This window comes from Podarcis bocagei, assembly GCF_964188305.1.
Source record: "Podarcis bocagei genome assembly, chromosome: 5".
In the NCBI taxonomy this organism is placed as follows: domain Eukaryota; kingdom Metazoa; phylum Chordata; class Lepidosauria; order Squamata; family Lacertidae; genus Podarcis; species Podarcis bocagei.
Window position 1 is genome coordinate 95,694,030 of NC_138129.1, and position 20,651 is coordinate 95,714,680.

Sequence of the window (20,651 nt, forward strand, 5' to 3'; positions counted from 1 at the left end):
AATGCCATTTACCTTCCAGCTGCAGCAGTATCAGATGTTTGGTTATTTTATCTTTAACAATACTTTCCACCAGTTTTCAGGGGGTGGATAATTAGATAACGGGACTATAATTTCCAGGAAACACCCCCCCCCGCAAGATTTCTTTTAAAAATGTGTGTTACTTTGGCCACTTTCCAGTCCTACTCTTGGGGCCCAGTATCACCACCCGTAATGATTCTGAAGCAAATCAGCAATACCTGCTGCTTAATAAGATATGATACATTTCCACAAAGGAAGTTGCAACTTTTGGAGTGTGTGAAGAGAGGAGTTGTTGCAAACTACATCCTGTGTCCTACTCGCTAAAGAATCGTAGCTTCTGACCCGCAAGCAACCACATTTCACGTCTAGATTGTGCAAAATGATTCTCAGTCACTCATTATAAGTGGAATCCGCTTGTTTGCTTACGAAGTCTTGCTCTAATAGCCTAGCTTTATCCCAAATGTGCATTTTAAATGTGAAGTAAATATAACTTAGACTTTTCAGGAAACAACCGGTATTTCTGTGTCTTAATTGAATCGTGACTACCAACAAGTGTTTTAACACAGTTACAGTTAACTGCTCCTTCCTAAATTTCTCTTGTCTAAATAAAAGGTAAAGGGCTGACCATTAGGTCCAGTCGTGACCGACTCTGGGGTTGCGGCGCTCATCTCGCTTTATTGGCTGAGGGAGCCGGCGTACAGCTTCCAGGTCATGTGGCCAGCATGACTAAGCCGCTTCTGGCAGCGCACGGAAACACCGTTTACCTTCCCGCCAGAGTGGTACCTATTTATCTACTTGCACTTTGACGTGCTTTCGAACTGCTAGGTGGGCAGGAGCAGGGACCGAGCAACGGGAGCTCACCCCATTGCGGGGATTCGAACCGCCGACCTTCTGATCGGCAAGTCCTAGGCTCTGTGGTTTAACCCACAGTGCCACCCGCGTCCCTTCTTGTCTAAATACCTACATGCTAATTTAGACGGCAGCTCTTTTTAGACATTCACATTAATTGTGGGAGTGTCATGAGGATGAATACACAAGCTCTGCTTCCCCTTTGCCATTCCTGACACCTTTTGCTAGTTAGAGGATGAAGGTCTGAAGCAAGGGAGCTTCCTATACTTGGGGAGGCTCTGGAATATCAGGGTTTTTAAATATGCAGGGAACCTTCACGAATACAGGAAGCTCCCCACTTCAGATCTTCATCCTCGCAACTCATACAGGGCAATTGGGGGGAATATAGAGCTAGTGCAAGTGTCTGCACTCATCACAAGTTAACCCCTAATCAGAAGCCCTGAAAAGGGTTTATGTGCATGTTGATCTGCAACACACTGTGGCGGGAAGGACTGAAAATAAAAAGGGCAAAGTTTGCTCAATGTATGAGCTTTACCCTTCTGTAAAATGATTTTGAGCATTTCAGCTGCACTAACTATGCTGTAATCTTTGTTGCCATTAAGCTGATTATGCCTGCCCCAGGATTCCTCCAACTAATCCTGAAATATTGCAACTGGTAGCTTTTCATTTTAACACAATTAAAAAAAATCCATGCAGTTTGACTTCACTGGTCTTTTAAGAACTGACTGCACTATATTACAGGGATCACTTCATAAAATATTTGTTTTTGTTAATGCTTGAAGCTAGAATATAATAATGGACTTGTGCAGCAGAGGAAAAATCTCTTGATCCGTTAGTTACATACACTTTGTGGAATTTAGATAAAATGATACACTCTTTAGAAAAAAGAAGTACATATTGCATTGTTCTGATATTAATAACATTTTGACCATATGTTGAAAGCAACAGCTTCCTCTGTAGTTGAGTATCTCTAAAAATCCCTGCTAATGACCAGACATTTCACTTGCGTAATGTAAGGTAGCATGCCCTGCGCTACACTTTTTTAATATGCTTTTTTTTGTAACAGAGTGTTTTACAATTTTGCTTCTTCCTTATGAACTCACCTAAACTAAGAAGGAATTCTTGGCCATGCCTTCTGAGTCTGCCACATGCCCAATTAGGAAACCTGTTTTTGGGGTTTTGTGATTTTAGTTTCAGAACAAAGATTCTGTCGTGGGATTTGTCATTTTGAGACTTGTTGCTATAAATAAATGCATCCTTTTTCATCAGCGGCTTGGTGTTTAAGGAAATGCAATACCTTAAATTAAAGCAGTAAATTTACACCAATGGAATCTGATTGTGACCATGAGGAAAAGGTGGGGAGTCACTTCAGGTCAGAAAAGTGAAAGCCTTTGTGTAGTCTCCACTTGCCTAATATATGGCACTGTTACAGCCTCGGGATAATCCCTTTAGATTACTCTGTGGCAGTGCTTAGTGGATGCTTATTTTGAGGTGGCTGCCTTGCCTCTAACCATTACAATGGGTTTGCAGTGCAGCTGCCTGTCGGCCAGAGTTGTAGCACTTGTGAGTGTTGGGACCTCCCCCCCCCCCAGCAGCCTTTTAAAAAATTATTTTTCACGTTACAGAAGCCTTAATCCCATGAGCTCACCTTTTAATAACAGGAAAGTGTATGCGCTCTCTTTGCCATGCTCATTGCCACTTGAGGGGTAACTCATTCCTGAGGAACATTCATAATGGAATTCAAGGCTGCTTTCCTGCCCCCTCCTCCTCCTAAGGGTACTCACAGCTTGGTTTTTGCAGGTTGCTGTGAAGCATGCCATGTGGGTTCAAGGACACGCTCCCAGTTTAATGTGCACAGGCATGCTCCTGCTTGCGCTCTGATTGGCAAGGTTAACTCTGAGAGGCGCTGAGAGGCTGCAGCTTTTTAAACTGATTTGATTAGAACCACTACTTTATTCCCCTTCACTCCCCCTCCCCTAACCACTACCTCCTGATCCTTTTAACATTGGTCCAATAACCATTCACTCTGTCCCTCACCACCCCCTATCCTATTTTCATGCTGAATTTTGACATTTTATAAAATAGATTAAGAAGCTCTAGAGGAAGGATTTAGGCACTAATATATGTCTCCTGGGTGCATTGTTTTCTGAAACTGGCTGAAAGTGTGATTCCCTTTCCCTCATTTCCCTAGCAGTTTTCTGGTGCCACTGTGTCAGCACGCAGATTTTAGGGTGTATGGCGAAGGGAGAGATGTATCCTGGTCTCCCATTTTAAAATATCTCTTTTTGTGATTTAGACCTTTGCAAAAGATTAGATTTCGGTCGTGGCCACTATGTGCTTTACGTTTCTTCCGATAAAGCTGTGCAGTGTGTGGGCTCCTTTTAACAAATCTTTGACTACTCCTGTCATGACTTCCTCACTGACTGCTTGCTTTTGTAATGTTGTCATGTTCATGACAGCATTTGAGACTGAATGTGTTCACATTTCCCCCTTGGTTGTTCCCAAACGTATTCTTCATGCTGAGAGTTTTTTTTATTATTTAAAGAAACTTCATGCCTATCAACAAATCCTTAAGCTATACTTTTCCGGACACCTAAAATTTTGTTTATTTCGGTAATCTGACTTCTGAGGAGATATGTATAGGATTGCAATCTTATTAAAAAGAACGTCAAAAGGTGCAGAAATAGAGAAGCCGTCCTAATGACATCCATACTATGGAATCCCTTTACCATTTGAATTTAATCTAAGCTGCTATTACTGAGTCTGTAGTATGTTGCTGCAGGAATTTGTCTCTTAAGTGTTGAGGACAGCTAAGCTTGCAAAACTACCTCTAGTTGAAGTAGCACAAACAGTGTAGTATAAACACAATCCCCTAACCAATTTATTAAATCCTGACATACTGCATTACTTAAGAGTTCTCAGGGAGAATTGAAGCCTTTCTGACTGGCTTCCGCATTGCGGGGAAATTTTTAGTGACATTTAAAAGGTTTCTCTTGTGCTTCTTTTTTAATGGGATATATATAAAAAGGCTTGTTTTAGGCCAGCAAATGGGACGACAATCCAATTTCCCCTGATTCCATCAAGACACTCTCAAAGCATTAGCTCGTGCAGTTAAAACAAAAACAAAAGCCCACATACTTGCTTGACCCTTTTGCACCTGATAGCTCAGAAAAGTGGCTTGATGTGTAGGTATTTATTCACTGCTATATATACCTATGCACTCAAGTACATTCGGAAGCGAAAATGAAGCTTAGTAAGAGTGTTTCCATTTACAGTATCATGCTGATTATATGAAAGAGATTGGGGAAGCTTTTGATCAAGGTGGGTAGTCCTTGTCTTTCCAGACTCCCCTTTCCCAGGAAAAAGCCAGGCTTGGGTTAGCAGAGAGTTGGATGGGGGTGAAAGCCAGCCCAGGAAGCTATTAGAGCAGCCTTCACCAGCCGGTGCCCTCCAGCTGTATGACCATGTGGTTGGGGCTGATTTGAGTTGTAGCCCAAAACATATGGAGGGCACCAGGTTGGTTCGAGGAAGCTGCTGGGTCTCTGGGCCACATCTGAAGTTTTAGTGTGTAATTTCAATAAATGCATGTGCTTAAATGTCAGTTGTGACCAAGACATAAACGTTAGCTGCCTTTTTGAATATGATTTACTGGCTTGTATATGCATCTCGGGGCGCAGGTGGCGCTGTGGGTTAAACCACAGAGCCTAGGACTTGCCGATCAGAAGGTCGGTGGTTCGAATCCCCACGACAGGGTGAGCTCCCGTTGCTCGGTCCCAGCTCCTGCCAATCTAGCAGTTCGAAAGCACGGCAAAGTGCAAGTAGATAAATAGGTACCGCTCCAGCGGGAAGGTAAACGGCGTTTCCGTGCGCTGCTCTGGTTTTACCGGAAGCGGCTTAGTCATGCTGGCCACATGACCTGGAAGCTGTACGCTGGCTCCCTCGGCCAATAAAGTGAGATGAGCGCCGCAACCCCAGAGTCGGCCACGACTGGACCTAATGGTCAGGGGTCCCTTTACGTTTATATGCATTTAGCCTCCCATCATGGAGAATCTCTCATAGGTCCGGTCCTGTGTCAGGCAGTGTGGGGCAGCCTGCTTTAAGGTGGCAGATTTGGCAATGTCATTAAAGGGCAGCAAATAGTAATGGTCGTTAATCTTTTCCCATTATTGAGGGACATTTAAATTTTCTCCTAAAGGACACCAAAGTGCTGTGGCCTGTAACTGTTGTCTGTGAAGGCTGGTAGCCCATTTTTGCTTCAGCCATGTCCACCATGTTTCCTTCTTGCCCATTACAGCCTTAACAATAATGTACCCTGTGCCACAGCAGTGATATCTAAGGCTTAGGGAGGAGGAACTTTACACCAGAGCCCCCACAAGCCTTCATCAGTTATCCCTGTCACCAGGAAGAGGTGCTGATTACCCATTGGTAGAGGATTAGAGGATGTTTCACCATCTAGAGCCCAGGGAGGGTTGTAGCTCAGCAATAGGAAACATGCTTTGCATGCACTTGGGCTCAGGTTCAATCCCTACAACTCTTAAGTAGAGCTGGGAAGGTTCCCAGTCTGAAACTCTGGAGAGCAACTACCAGTCCTTGTACACAGTACTGAGCTAAACGGGTCAGTTGCCTGACTTGAACTGAGCTGCTTCCTTTGATGCTACCCAGACATACATAGTCACTACAGAACTTTCGGGTGAAAGACCCGGGGAACCTTACTCACTGCCTTTCCCCTCTTGTTACATACCTATTATTTATTTTGGAAATTTCTGGGCATTTAAAAATAGCTAAGTGGTATATAATTTTCAATAAAACATAACAAAAAAATCATGATATAAAAGCACTAAACATAAAAACACAAAACAGTAAAATACACAGCAGAGGTTCAAAGATACGGGGTGGGGGAATAAGCTTAGGGGGAAGGAAACACACTGGTAAAAACATGTTTTCACAAGGTTCCTGAAACAGAATTTGGATTTTAGGTTATTATGATTTTGCTAGATTTTTGAATCTTACACCGTGCCATGAGTTCTTAGGCACTTTATTAATAAAAATACATAGTGGCCACATTCAGATGTAACCATTCTTTCTTGCACTATTCTCTTTCTCTTTATTCCTCTGAGAGCAAAAAAAGGGCAGAGGAAGAGAATACAGATGGGAACTATCTTGTTTTCTGGATAGGTCACTTCCTGGTTCACACTGAGAAGCTCTTTTTTCAGTGTCCCCAGAGATGGAAATGAGGGCTGCCTATGGAAATCAGTACACAAATCTTAAGACTTTTGATGTCGCTGGAATTTGACACCAGCGTGTCCACCACCAGGTCCTCTCAGAAATCCAGAGAGGCCCAGGCCACTTCCAGTTATTAAAGCCCATAATAAAATAAAAAATGAACAAGACCTAAAAACACTTAGATTATAATACTTTACTATTTGAAGCACCATATTATTAATCTCTATTGCCACTCTGGGCCCCTTTTGTGAGGGGGGCTGAGAGATAAATTTTAGAAAATAAAAAAATAAATTTCAACACGCAACGTATCTGGAATGAACAAACAAAACCAGAACATTCCAGACCTTGTGCTATAACTCAGTAGCATTGGGCCTTTTGTGAAACCAGGTTAAGGATGGGTACTTGCACAGTTGTGCCCTGCTACTAGCAGACTGTAGGTTTTATAAATACATACAGAAATAATTAAAATCTAAGGGGTTTAGAAGGGGTAATCTCCTTTCAATAATCTCTGCCACAAAGCCTGTAAAGTCACTGCTGGCAGAGAGCCCAAATCGGACCGGCTGTTGGATATCAGGATAGCACGTGCAGCTCGGAGTCCGGAGAGATTAAGTGAAATCACTGCCCTGCTGGCCCATCAGGCAGATAGGAGTCTCTAGAATATGATCTTCACTGCCTAAGGTGAAACCCCATCTAGAACACCATTCTTGCACCAAAGAGCAGATCAACGTTCAGCTGATAGAAAGGGATTGGGAAGGAAGAGAGGAAACCATGCACTGAAAGGCAGTAAGGAATCCTGGAATGAATTCAGGTAGGCTCCTGCTGTATGAAATCAGACCTCTCCAGTTGTGAAAACAAATATAGCAAATTTTAAACATATTTTAATAAAGCTTCTTGAACCATGCCCCAGCTAGCCTAATTAAAACCAATTCAAATTAGAAAATACTATTAAAATGGGTGGCATGTTATTAAATATCTCATTCTACTACTGAATAAAACAGCCATCATTCACTACATTTATCTGATGGATGTCTGCCAGAGATGGCTTTGGAAGAAATCTGATTCATCGTACCTGTGATTTATCAGATTGTTCTGCGTGATTCCTTAAAAGATGGTGCTTTCTGTTTTGCCAACCTGCTGCTTTTGCAGACTCCAAAAAGGCTATTTAAGTTTGGCTCTTTAGGAAGATCTTTAGTGAATTACTATTTTTATTCTTGGCTTAGTAGTTACATCAGCACTTCCCATACTCATTATAGCTGAAGCACCTGTATATTCTGAACTAAAACTGGAAGTAAAATTCACTCCAAAGTGTACTTCAGAATGCGTCAGTTACTGTACCATTTCCTTTGTTCCTATTGGAATGTGGGAAAGCCTACCAGAGTAGCAACTCATGCACAAAGGCAGAAAGTAGACGTACATAATTTACATACATAATTTAATTTGTATGATGCCTTTCCATAGTTCAAACCATGCTCAAGGTGGCATAAAACATAAAAAATACATACAAAAATTGCAAACTCTTGTCTTAATAATCATATCCTTCATGTTAATCCTATGCTTCCTCCATCCGTTGGGGATGTCCACTGTCAGCATAGAGGCAGGATATTAGATAGCCAATACTGTATCTCAGATTATCATGCCCATACTTGGTTTATTAAATTAATATATTTATAACCTGCCTTTCCCTCTAGTTGAGATGCAAGGCAGCTTACACCTTAAAAAAAAATCAATGATAAAATAAGGTAAAGGGACCCCTGACGATTAGGTCCAGTTGTGACCAACTCTGGGGTTGCGGCGCTCATCTCGCTTTATTGGCCGAGGGAGCTGGCATACAGGTCATGTGGCCAGCATGACTAAGCCGCTTCTGGCAAAACCAGAGCAGCGCACGGAAACGCCGTTTACCTTCCCGCCGGAGCGGTACCTATTTATCTACTTGCACTTTGACGTGCTTTTGAACTGCTAGGTTGGCAGGAGCTGGGACTGAGCAACGGGTGCTCACCCCATCACGGGGATTCGAACCACTGACCTTCTGATCCAGAGTGATAAAAACAAACTAGTTAAACTGGTCAAAAACTAGAAAATATTTTGATTGACTTGAGAGGTGTTGCTCATTCACCTACTGGGAAGATCAGTGACATTGGTGAGCGCAAGAGAAAAGGTCTTTTCGGTGGTGGTCCACATCCTTCCAAATGATATACACCTTGTTCAGGCATTTAAGGGGAAGCCCCAAAGACCTTTTTCTTCACTGCTACCTTCAGTTAATGTTTTGAATGACTAAACCAGAGCAACTTTGTTTAGTAGTACAGTGATACCTCCTTTGGCGGACAGGATCATTTCCGGAGGCCCAGTCAGATCCCAAGGTTTCCACAACCTGAGGACCACTTCTGTGCATGCGCGCACGGCGGTAGACCGCTTCTACACATGTGTGCGTGGCGGTAGACTGCTTCTGTGCATGCAGCAAAACACTTCCAGGTTTGCCGCTTTCACAACCTGAAGTTTACGTTACCCGAGGGTAATGTAAGCCGAGATGCTACGGTATATATATTCTTCTGATGTGCCCACATAGCCAATGTTTCTGTATCATTTATTTTGCTGTACATTGCTTTAGGAGGGCATGTCTAAAATATGCAACTTACAAAAAAGCTTTTCATTAAAATTAGGCAAATAGATACCCTGTGTGAGGACTCAGTGGCTAGACATTGCTCACAGCCAAGGGCTTAGCAATTGCCAAAAGGACAGTCGGGAATGTCTCCAGCACCCCGCCAGACTGGCTAGCAAGCCCCACAGTGGTTGCCTTTCCCTGTAGGGTTTACTTGCTTGTGTAAGAAATTTACAGGTACAGTTCCACCAACTCAGTTGAACTGCAGATTACGACCTGTCCAAGCCTTTTGCACCCCTCTCCTCTTGACTCATCAAGCTCCCTCCCTAACCCAGCAACCTTTCCCTCAAACTCACCGCTTCCCAGGTTCAGTTTTGCTGTGAGAGATCACAGCCAAGGATAATTGATGAGGTACCCACCCGTTCCTACAGGTGGATAATTCTGTTGTGGCAGAGCATAATTACCCAGCTACAGAGCAGACTGATTGGAAAGAGGCAAGGCCAGAGCACTGACTCATGATGAGACCGGATCTTTTAGTCTAACAGGAGCCTTTCTTCAATTTATATCTCACAGTACCCTACTGTGCAGAGTTTGGAAATTACATAGTTAAGAGCAGATGCTGTGCTCTTTTTTATTTTTAAAGTAAACACATTCCCCTAACGAACTACTGGGGCTTAAATGAGGCCAATTTTCTCTCTCCGCACTTCATCCTCCCTGGTTTAATCACATAGGTCCTGGAAGTCAGTAAGCATCAGTTCACTTTGGACCATTTTGGATTTTAAAAAATGCATTTCCTTTTAATTGACAACTTTCGTGCTTTTACTCGTCAGGGAACCCTCTAGTATGCAGAAACCATTCCCTTGTTTTTGGGTGGCTTTGTTTCACTTCCAAATTGATAAGCATGAGACTACTCAAATTCAGTATTAAGGACAATTAGGTACTGCCAGGAAACTGAAAGATTGCAATGTATCCCTAGTTGCTGAGGGCTCTGTACCATTCACTTCTTTTACATGAAGCACAAAAGGGTTTGAGTAAAGCAAGAAGGGGGAGATGCTGAAAGGAAAACAAGTGACTGTTCTAAACAATAGCAGAGGTTTGAATAAAGCAGGGATGTGGAAACACTGAAGTTTTAACAAAAATATTTTAACAAGGTGAAATAGTAGAGATGGATTCAATAGAGAAGCTAACACCTAAAAGCTTACACATCAGAGCCTTTCCAAACAGTACTCAAACATTGCTTTAAACTGTTGCTCCCCCTTCAGTGTCATCCCCTGCTAACTCAACCCAAACTTCTGTTATTTTAAACCCCTGCTTTCCCCCTGTCACTGTTCTCTCTTCCCAATCCCATGCCTGTTGTGCAGTCTTCCTTCACTTTTGCTTCCCTACCCCACTCTGAATTCATGCAATTCCAGGGTTGTATTGAGGCACTGTAAATCCTCCAATGAAGGCTATGTGATGGCATTATTATATTTTTATCATATAGAGAGATAAGCTAGCTAGGGTGGCAAGCCTATACTCGCCTGAGAGTGTTACCCATTGAGCTCAATGGACTTATATCGGAAAAGGCACATAGAGGATTGCACTGCACACTCCTGCAGCTTTCAGCTTTTCTCTTGATTCACTGTCCTCCTGATTGTCTCCTTGATTATCCTATATCAAATCCTGTAAACTATTTATTTTAGACAGACACAGAGTAATAAATGCTTTCCATGTTTCTAATGTTACTCTTGATACACCCACCCACACCCACACCCCTTTCTACCTTTTTTTAAAGTTTCACATAACACCAGTCTTGAGAAACCTACATTGGCTCCCAGTACGTTTCCGAGCTGGTGTTGACCTTTAAAGTCCTAAACGGCCTTGGCCCAGTATACCTGAAGGAGTGTCTCCACCCCATCATTCTGCCCGGACACTGAGGTCCAGTGCCGAGGGCCTTCTGGCAGTTCCCTCATTGCGAGAAGCAAAGCTACAGGGAACCAGGCAGAGGGCCTTCTCGGTAGTGGCGCCCGCCCTGTGGAACGCCCTCCCATCAGATGTCAAAGAGATAAACAACTACCTGACATTCAGAAGACATCTGAAGGCAGCCCTGTTCAGGGAAGTTTTCAATGTGTGACATTTTAGTGTATTTTTGATCTTTGTTGGAAGCCACCCAGAGTGGGTGGGGAAACCCAGCCAGATGGGTAGGGCACAAATAGTAATTATTATTATTATTATTATTATTATTATTATTATTATTATTATTATTATTATTATTATTATTATTATTATTATTATCAGTCTTGCATCAAATGGTAGAGCTGATGCGACAAAGTGTATTTGGGATGCTTTACTTGGACTGAGGAGACCTGGGCTCAGATCCCCTTTGGCCCATGAAGCTCACTGGGAGGGCATAGCTTAAACTACCACAGAGGGTGGTTGTGAGGATAAACAAGAATAACAACAGCTGGGTTTCTGAGAGCTACTTAAACTCATTCAAGGGGCTGTGCAGATGCTACAGTTCTTTCTAAGGACTTCCAGTGCCTATTTCTATTTAAGAAAAGCTTAAATATTACGTCACCTAGGGGAAGCAAAAGCTCTAGTATATAGTTAGCTGAACCATTGTTGAAATGAATATAATGTTACGTTTGAAAATACAGGTCTCCAGACCCGTACTGCGTTGAAAGGGTTAAATTTCCAAGCTGTAGCAGCAGATTGTGTTTTCCTTCTATGATCTGGGCTGACAAGACATCAGTATTCTATTCATCTGTTGGGAATTAGGCTGTTAATCCAATCAATGACTCTTGAGTGAGCTGCGGCCTGCCTCCCCACTGGGGAACAATCGGATCAGACGGCAGATTGTTTAAGAGCACAACGCTGTCCCAGTGTCAGGTGGAATTCTTGAGCGTTCCCTGGTGAATTGGAGCTGGGGGAAACTGTCTCAGACCATTTATCCTGCTCTTTAAATAACCAGGTACCTGCCTCATCCATACTAAAGCGATAAGCAATTGGGGAAGGCAGAAGGGAGCCAGTGACTAAAATGCTGCAGGAAAGGGAAGAGGGGCTTCAGATTTAAGGCTCCCTGTTCATTAAGCATGTTAAAGAAAGGGATCGCCTGGATGTCCTGAACAAATCTTGGTGGGCTTGGGGGTAGGAGGGGAGGGGCTGGCAGCGTTACATACTTCGGTTGCCATGAGCATTTCCTTTTGGAATTGGAGAGGCGAGATATAAATCTCGCAGGAAATAAACATTTGGTATAGCACAATTGTCATACAGCTTGGATCCTTTATGTTTTAGAGAACTTGGTGCTTTTGGGGGGAAGGGGGTGAATTATCAGCTTAGATTGCACCATATCAGGTGCCTGTTGATAAAATGTTTGCATTTGGAATGTTGCTTAAGAAGGGGCTAGCTAGTTGCTCATCTGTTGGATGTACAGTGGTACTTCAGGTTAAGAACTTAATTCGTTCCAGAGGGCTGTTCTTAACCTGAAACTGTTCTTAACCTGAAGCACCACTTTAGCTAATGGGGCCTCCTGCTGCTGCCGCGCCGCCGGAGCACGATTTCTGTTCTCATCCTGAAGCAAAGTTCTTAACCCGAGGTAATATTTCTGGGTTAGCGGAGTCTGTAACCTGAAGCGTATGTAACCCGAGGTACCACTGTAGTTTCTATATGCTGATAGGTCTGAATATGTGAGTTTAACCTCCCTGCACAGAAACAGGTTTAATTAGGACACACAGAGAACTCCTTTGAAGGCACATTATGTTTTTCAACTGCTGAAGCCCTGCCAGCTATCTCTGTTTCAGACTACCTGGAAACCACTTCTGTGTTCTTCAGAAGAACAGCAGAGTTTAAGTGTAATAAATGAAGTACAATATAGGAACCCCTGCCATCTGGGCAGCCCACTTCTCTTTTCCCTTAGTCACATTTGTGCATTCCCCAATGAGTCCTCTGAATAAGTAGGCAGCTGAGGAGGCAAGGCTATGTAGATGAAGAAGACTGAATCTGCATAAAGTCAGACAGCTGTTCTTGCTGGTTGCCAGGTGGCAAAGTCCAACCAGGGTGTATATGCACTTGGATCAAGTTGAAGAATCTCCTAATCTCCACCTACCTTTTGATTTTGTTTCCTCTGGGATTCCTGGCTCCCCCTCTGAACGTGGAGAGTCATGGATCTCCTTCCTTTTTATATGTGCCCCACTAGCTGCGTCTGTTGCCTAGTTCCCTTGATTTCTTTGCAAGTAAGGCTCTGCTTAGTGCCAAGGAAATAACTTCAGGCTGCTATATCTTGCTCCCCACCTCCTAGGTGTCCAGTATAAGGGAGCTGCCCACCATCTCCCTGACCAATTCTCTGCTTCCCTTATGACTGTCCTCTTTCTCTGCTCTGTTAACGAAACAAATCAACTTTCCTCCAGCACCAGCCTTTATAGCAGAGGCTCAGAAAGCCAGCAATGAAACACTAGCATTTAAAAAAGGATCCGGGAAGCTACAAACGAATTAGCCTGCAGTATTTTCCTAGATAGAAGTCATTAATCACCGATCTTTTAAAGTTCTGTGTCTATTTATTTATTTATTCAAAGCATTATACTCCACTTTTCACCAAGAGTGACTTTCTATAAAAATAGCACAGTCCTCACCCTCAGGCTTACCTTCTAAAAAAGACATGACACATAAGGAAAAAAGAATGGGGAAAGGAGAATAAGCAAACTCAGACACTAAATTCTTTATGGTATAAGGTGCTTATATTAATGCCTTTGGATGGAGGTGGGCTGTTCAGTTCAAAAACAAGCATTGGTGGCCCCTGAAAACTGCTGCTCATTGATCCTTGTGGTACAATGGGTCGCTGTGTCTGGTAACCCGAAGGTTGGTGGTTTGAGCCCAGCCAGGGTGGGCTGTGGGCAGGATCCCTGCATTGCAGAGGGTTGGACGAGATGACCCTCTGGGTCCCTTTCAACTCTACAATTCTACAATACTCGCCTTCCTGAAAGTGACTGTAATACAGCTGGAAATTGCTGATATAACAGGGTGGGGTCTAGCTGAAATCTGTTAATCATCATCATCATCTGTTGGCTTCTTGTCAATCCCATTTCATCATATAGGTTCACAGGTGCTCAGTTGATGCAGTCACCCCTGCAACAGATGGTCTTGCTACTCTTTGTCACAAGGCAGGAGGAACTGGTGACCTCTGTCAGTGGGGAGGAGGAGCCCAGCTGGTGAGAGTAGCAGTGAATGAAGATGGGAGTCACACACTGGCTGTTGCTTCTTTTCCTCAAGGACAGATGGAACAACAAATATGGATAAGACTGATCTGGTTAGATATTATATACATGGACTTTAAATAAGCCTTTGACATGTCCCTTATTAAAGTAAACTTGGGAGTCGTGGGATAAGAAGGTAGCTCCTCTTAGGTATTAGTAGTAGTTTGAACAACTCCAAACAGAGCATAAGATTAAATTGACATTTCTCACAAAGCAGGAGAGTAAGAACTAGGATCTTCCAAGGATCTGTATTAGGCGTTTGGTTTCTTCACAAATGATTGGAGTCAAGGTGAAGTAGTGAGATGATCAAGTTTGCTTCCGATCCTAAATTAATGTAGTTTTTGTGGAGGGAGTGTGCTTTCTCATTTTCTCTAATAGGACTCAAAGGGTGACTGTCGGAGAGGCTATGTCAGCTTCTTGCAGTCGACGTGTAAGTTTATTCACTGTTTGGTGCTATCACTGATGTCTAGCTCCCATATGAGACCATCCATTGCTTTGTATTTGGGTGTCATGACACTGAGCTCTCTGTATTTTAAACAAAGTATTCAGAAGTGGCGATCTGCAAAAGTATTTGGAGGCTGTGGTTAAAAACCAGAGAAGATTCCAGTGAATCTGGTAGGGAACAGCTGTATGGGGGGGGGGGGGCGATTTGCCTGCCTGTGATTAATGAAGTCTCTGAGACTTTATCTGATCACATAAAGTGCCTGGCGGATTCCTGGATCCAGCACTGCCCTTCCACTGTAATAACTCCTCAGGGCAACTTGTTGCAAATGCATCCTTTCTTCCTGAACTAGTAAGAAGGTTTCTTCTCTAGTAGGACCCTTTTCTTACCTTCTTTTTCCACCTATGATGGGACTGCCAACAAATGAGCAAAATACTCAGATATCCTATTCCAACTTCACTGCAGATTTGTTTGCTAAATCTATGGGACAGTCAGCTGCAAGGGTTCAACTTTCAGGAGCTCTTGACGTGGACGCTGGTGCCCACCAGAACTTAACTTGCTCCAGATAGAAAAACCTTACAGGACTTGCAGCTTCCACCTTGATATAAAAATGTGACATTTAGCACAAGTTGAAAAGATAACTCATAAATTACGTGTCGCAAAATGCTCAGAGGATCCTAAAAAAACCTACGATGTTTGGTGGGATTTTATCATATATACCGTACAACAAATATACACAGGACTCCTTATTCACAGTATAACGTGAAATTTGAATCCTAATGGTCTTAAGTACTCAACCACAGAGCCTAGGGCTTGCTGATCAGAAGGTCGGCGGTTCAAATCCCCGCATTGGGGTGAGCTCCAGTTGCTCAGTCCCTGCTCCTGCCAACCTAGCAGTTCAAAAGCATGTCAAAGTGCAAGTAGATAAATAGATACTGCTCCGGTAGGAAGGTAAATGGCGTTTCCGTGCATCAGAAGCAGCTTAGTCATGCTGACCACATGACCCGGAAGCTGTATGCGGACAAACACTGGCTCCCTCGGCCAGTAAAGCGAGATGAGTGCCGCAACCCCAGAGTCATTCGCAACTGGACTTAACGGTCAGGGGTCCCTTTACCTTTATCTTTGTTTGACTTGCTTCAATAAAAATTAAAGTTAAAGAAAGAAAGAAATACAGTGGTACCTCAGGATGCAAATGGGATCCGTTCCGGAACCCCGTTCACATCCAGAAGCAAACGTAACTAGTGACTGCATATCTGCGCACGTGCACATCGCTTTTCGCCGCTTCTGCGCATGTGCGTGATGTCATTTTGAGCGTCTGCACATGCACAAGCAGCGAAACCCGGAAGTAACGCAGAGGGGAAAGTATGTATAAAAATGCATGCATTGGAGAAAATTGTTTGCAAAATTGTGCATTTTATGAGAAATCCTCCCTTAAATTTGGATGAATTTTCATGGCAGCTTTTTTTACAAAGAAAAATCACAAACTGATACAGAAATGTGTTAGACCAGAGACTGGAACAATGAGAAACTAAACTTGACAGATTCATCTATCCCTAGAAGCCATGTTTGTTTGTTTGCTTGTGAGTTGCTGTTAATTTAATGTGATGTAAGGCAACAGAAGCTTCTTATTGCCAGCCATCTTTAAAATGGATGACAGTTTGAGAGCTGATGTGAACAACTTATTGGATGAGCTTCCAAGATCGGTGTAATGCAAGAACTCGGCCTCGGTATGGACATAATGACTCCTAGTGTGAAGAAATGTGAAATATAAAATCATGATCAATTAACCATTTCCCCCATATTTCAGTTGTCCTTAGTTCTTGTTGATAGGTACAGCCCCAAATGAGCTACATTTAGGCAGTAATTCATGCTGGAACAGAGCAGAGTATAAATAACTGTGGCAAATATTCCCTCTTCTTGCTTAGTAACTCAAAATGAAACTTAATTATCTTGCTCAATTTCCAAGAAAAAAAGATCAAATGTTGTCACTCTGTTCCATTTGCTTATTTATAGGTGCATTTTTACAGTAGGACTGGAAATTTCCCGCAGTAGTTGCCCAGAGACAATTTATCAGGGCTACACATGGAAAACTGTGTTGCTGCACTATTCCACACTTTTTAAAACATAAAAAGCCCTAATGCGAACAACCTCTTGCATTCCAAAAGTTTAGGGCAATTTAGGGATATTTATATAATCCATTTTGTGTAGTGGTACAGTACTAGCATGCATGAATCTGAAGAGCTTAGTTTTTGTGTGACTTGCTTTCTTGTGAGCCAATGAGCCTTTCAGGAAGGCCAGTAGAATTATGTAGGTGACAATCATGTTATTTCCTTTCAACTGAAGTGGTGACACTTACTTAGGGCACTCTTCTCCTAATGAGTTTTCATGCTGAAATTTCTGAAGATTAAGAATTAGATTTTCTCACTCTGGAGTTGAGCAAAGACTCTGTCCAGCACGCAGTAGATAGGTGCCCATTAGACACGGAATTTCGGGCAGTAAAATCCAAGGACGTGGCTCTCTGTAGGCAGTTGGAAATCCTTAATGGGCATTTCTGTAGCAGCCTCTTCAGCTTTGCTAGATTAAAATTTTGTTATGTGGAGAATTTATATGATTGCTAACACAGCACAAACTCTTTAGCTAGCATTCAGCTTCATGCGAACCCTTGATAGTAATCTTTTATTACTGTTCCGGATTCAGTGTTCTCTTAGAAAGTTGCTTCAATGCAGGAAAAGGGTGTCTGACCCAGCAGCCACAAGTGGCAACAATGCTAAATGGAGAAGCATGAAGGGGTCACTGCCATAGGCAGTACATAGGTATAGCACAAAAGAATGGGGCGGGGGGAGGCATTCACCTGAAGGGGCTCGTTCTTCACCACTGTTTGTGGTGTCTGCTGCTCTGCAGCAGCAGCTGATCAGCGGTTGATGCTAAAGACTCCTCTGGTTTAAGGGCCTTGGTCCTTGCCTGATGGTGGAGGCTTTGCATACAGTCATACCTCGGGTTAAATACCCTTCGAGTTGAGAGCGTTCGAGTTGCACTCTGCGGCAACCCGGAAGTAACAGAGCACGTTACTTCCGGGTTTCGCCGCTTGCGCATGTGCAGACGCTCAGAAGCGGCAAAAAGCGATGCGTGCGTGCGCAGACGTGCCGTCGCTAGATACGTTTACCTCTAGATGCGAACGGGGCTCCGGAACGGATCCTGTTCGTATCTAGAGGTACCACTATATTTGTTACAAAAGCCAAAGGGAACTTACCTTCTTCAATGTACAAAGCTAACCTTTCCAGTGAGCATATGGCCACAGGTGTAATAATTTTGGAATTTTATTCCCTTGCGTTTTTGCCATCGGCACTTACTATTTCTTATTTAGCAGGATTTATATACCCGTTAATCATCAAAACTTTTAAGCTGTTCACTTCAGGTTAATAGAATTGCATCTGTTTTATTGTATGTACTTTTCATACAATGGGAAATCGACCATAGTTCCTTCCATGATCTATAGCGCTTTTATCCGGTATAAAATATAGTAACCAGCTTTTTTGTGCTGAGTGGCAAGTTGCAGGGTGCCCAGCTGCCAGTCTGGTGTGATCCATATGATGCAAAGTCAAGTTCCAGCAAAGGCAGAACAGAGTCCAAAGGTCAAGAGGTGAGGGAATAGCCAAAACTGGACAAGTCAGCTTCCAGAAGAGGTAGACTAGGATTCATAAGAAGATAAGAAAAGTCTTCTGGATCAGGCCAGTGTCCCACCTATTCTAGCAACTTATCACAGCGACCAGCCAGGTGCCCATAGGAAACCTGCAAGCAGGATTCGAGCTTGTGGTTTCCAGCTAGTATTCAGAATCATTACTACCTCCCAACTGTGGAAGCTGAACATAGCCATCACAGCTAGAAGCCATCAATAGCTCTCTCCTCCTTGAATTTGTCTAATCCTCTTTTAAAGCAATCTAGGTTAGTGGCCATTAGTGCCTCCTGTAGGAGTGAGTTCCATAGTTTGACTGTACACTGTGTGAAGAAGGTACTTTCAAGAGCCTAAGACAAGAGCATAGTGAAGGCTGAGATTTGAGGACTGCTGAAGTGGGGCACAGTAGGGGTCAGAAGTCAGAGCAAGTGCAAGAACAAGAGCTGTTTGACAGTGGAATGGGCTCCCTTGGGAGGTGATGGACTCTCCTTCCTTGGAGGTTTTCAAGCAGAGGTTGGATGGCCATCTGTCAGGGATTCTTTAGCTCTGATTCCTGAATTACAGGGGATTGGGCCAAATGACCCTTCCAAATCTACAGTTCTGTGGTTCTATGAAATTAGGCAGATGTCATAATCTGAGAGAAGAAAGGAGGGCCAAAGTATCAGAGTCTTCGGCCTCAAGATGAATTGTGCAGACAGAGGGATGGGCTTTGATACCAAGGGTTTATAGAGCCTAATGAGGAGGGATAGGCCTGTGCGGACAGTGTTCAGGCAAGCTGGTACTGTAGTCTGGACCAGTGTTGTTCATCCTTGGGTCCCCAGGTGTTGTTGGACTAGAGTGCCCATCATCTCTGACCATTGGGCTAAACTGGCTGGGAATTAACAGCACCTAGAGGGCCCCAGGTGGATCTAAATGGCACCCTTGATGCCAAAAGCTCAATTTGTCTGGCTAAGAAGGTGGTGGAAACAGAGCAGCATTGAGAGAAGAAAATAAAAATAAAAGCAATACTGAAAGTTCTGTTTTTATAGACATGTAAAGTCTTAGGAAAACCAAAATACCCAACACATTTTGGTGATTGATAATCATCCAATGGGGCTCAAGATTAAGGTTCTATATACTATCAGAGTGCTTTGAGTTCAGAAGGACTTGCTTCCAGATAAGTATGTACAGGTGGTGACCATTTCGTTCCTGGCCCCCACGCATGTCCATGGAGTATTACTGTTCATAAATGTGTCTTCCAACTCCTCTTTGAGGCTTTGCCTCTTGTTTTGCTTCATTCAGGCCTGTAAGTGAACCAAGTTCTGATGGTGAGGAGGTTGTTTCAAGACCCATGTCAATGTAAGGTCTCACAGCCCAGCACCTTGCAACCTGTTCTATGAATGTTGAGCTTGAGGCTGTGGTTCAAAGATCTATTAAAGAGTTTTAGCACTGGTGGGTCAGTGGGTATCAAGTGCCAAGTTGCAGGGAACCCTGCTTTCTGTTTGGGGTGGGGGGGCTGAAGCAAGAACCTGGTGTGAGGCCTTGGGTTCAGCTCTACCACACAGGTTTCAATTACTCTTTAGCCAAGGAGTAGGCAGGGGCTCTTTATCAGCCAATGTGTAAGAACATGGGAGAGCAAAAAGTTATCCTAGTCCCCACAAAAGTTGGGGCTACTCCAGCTATAGTACTGCATCATCTGTGTTGCTTGTGTGACTTGAGTTTAAGCAGATCTGTTTGTCACTATCACCCATGTTGAAAAGATAAGGATTCAGCTAAAATCATCTCTACTGTTCATTTTAGCCACAGATTTTGTATCTCATTAAACGAATTACGCACAGGAATGTAAGTCAAGTGGCACTTTGTTTTGTTTTTTATATATTTTTTTAAATAGTATTTATTAAAGGTTTTAAACAATATGTGTTTGGTGATGTTTTGTTTTTTATATTTTATACCCTGTTGTTCAATCAGGAAAAGAATGCACAGGACAGTTTACAGAGACAGTCAAAACCTATAAGCAATAAAGTCTATAAAATGATAAGCAGTAACAATAAAGCATGCCAGCATGAATACGTTCTTTTAAGGGCCTGCAATAATAAAAAGATGTTGGTGCCAAAAAGAGAACAAACTTTGTGCCAGGTGAGTCTCTCTGGGGGAAGAGTTCCAAAGATGGGATGCCTCCATTGGAAAAAGTCTAATCCAGGCTTCTTCAACCTCGGTTCTCCAGATGTTTTCGGCCTACAACTCCCATGATCCCTAGCTAGCAGGACCAGTGGTCAGGGATGCTGGGAATTGTAGTCTCAAAAACATCTGGAGGGCCGAGGTTGAGGAAGCCTGGTCTAATCTCTTGAGCCTTGGGGGATTACCATTAATATGCAGGCAGGCCCTTATGGGAAAAGGTGATCCATAAGGGACTTGGGTCCCAAAATGTTTAGGGCTTCAAAGGTTAAAACCAGCACTCTCAATTACTCATAGAAACAGACAGGGAGCTAGTGAAGCTGTTCTAAATCTGACATGTAGGTGTTCACTGTACAATAACATCATGCCTTTCTTTTAAAATGCATATGTGTGGATAAAACTAAATCTGGTTCTCTCTTTTCCCCCCAGGATGATGAAGGCCAAACAGCATTGCATTACGGTAAGCAG

General features: G+C 43.1%; 1 protein-coding gene across 1 annotated transcript in view; it reads left to right on the top strand.

Annotated features, from left to right (window-relative positions):
* The window catches only part of ACBD6 (acyl-CoA binding domain containing 6), a 95,388-nt gene that overhangs the window by 65,952 nt on the left and 8,785 nt on the right, over nucleotides 1-20,651 (top strand). Inside the window, exon 7 of the mRNA XM_081194516.1 lies at nucleotides 20,613-20,643. Coding sequence (XP_081050642.1) covers nucleotides 20,613-20,643 — 31 coding nt within the window. The remainder of the gene's footprint in view (nucleotides 1-20,612; nucleotides 20,644-20,651) is intronic.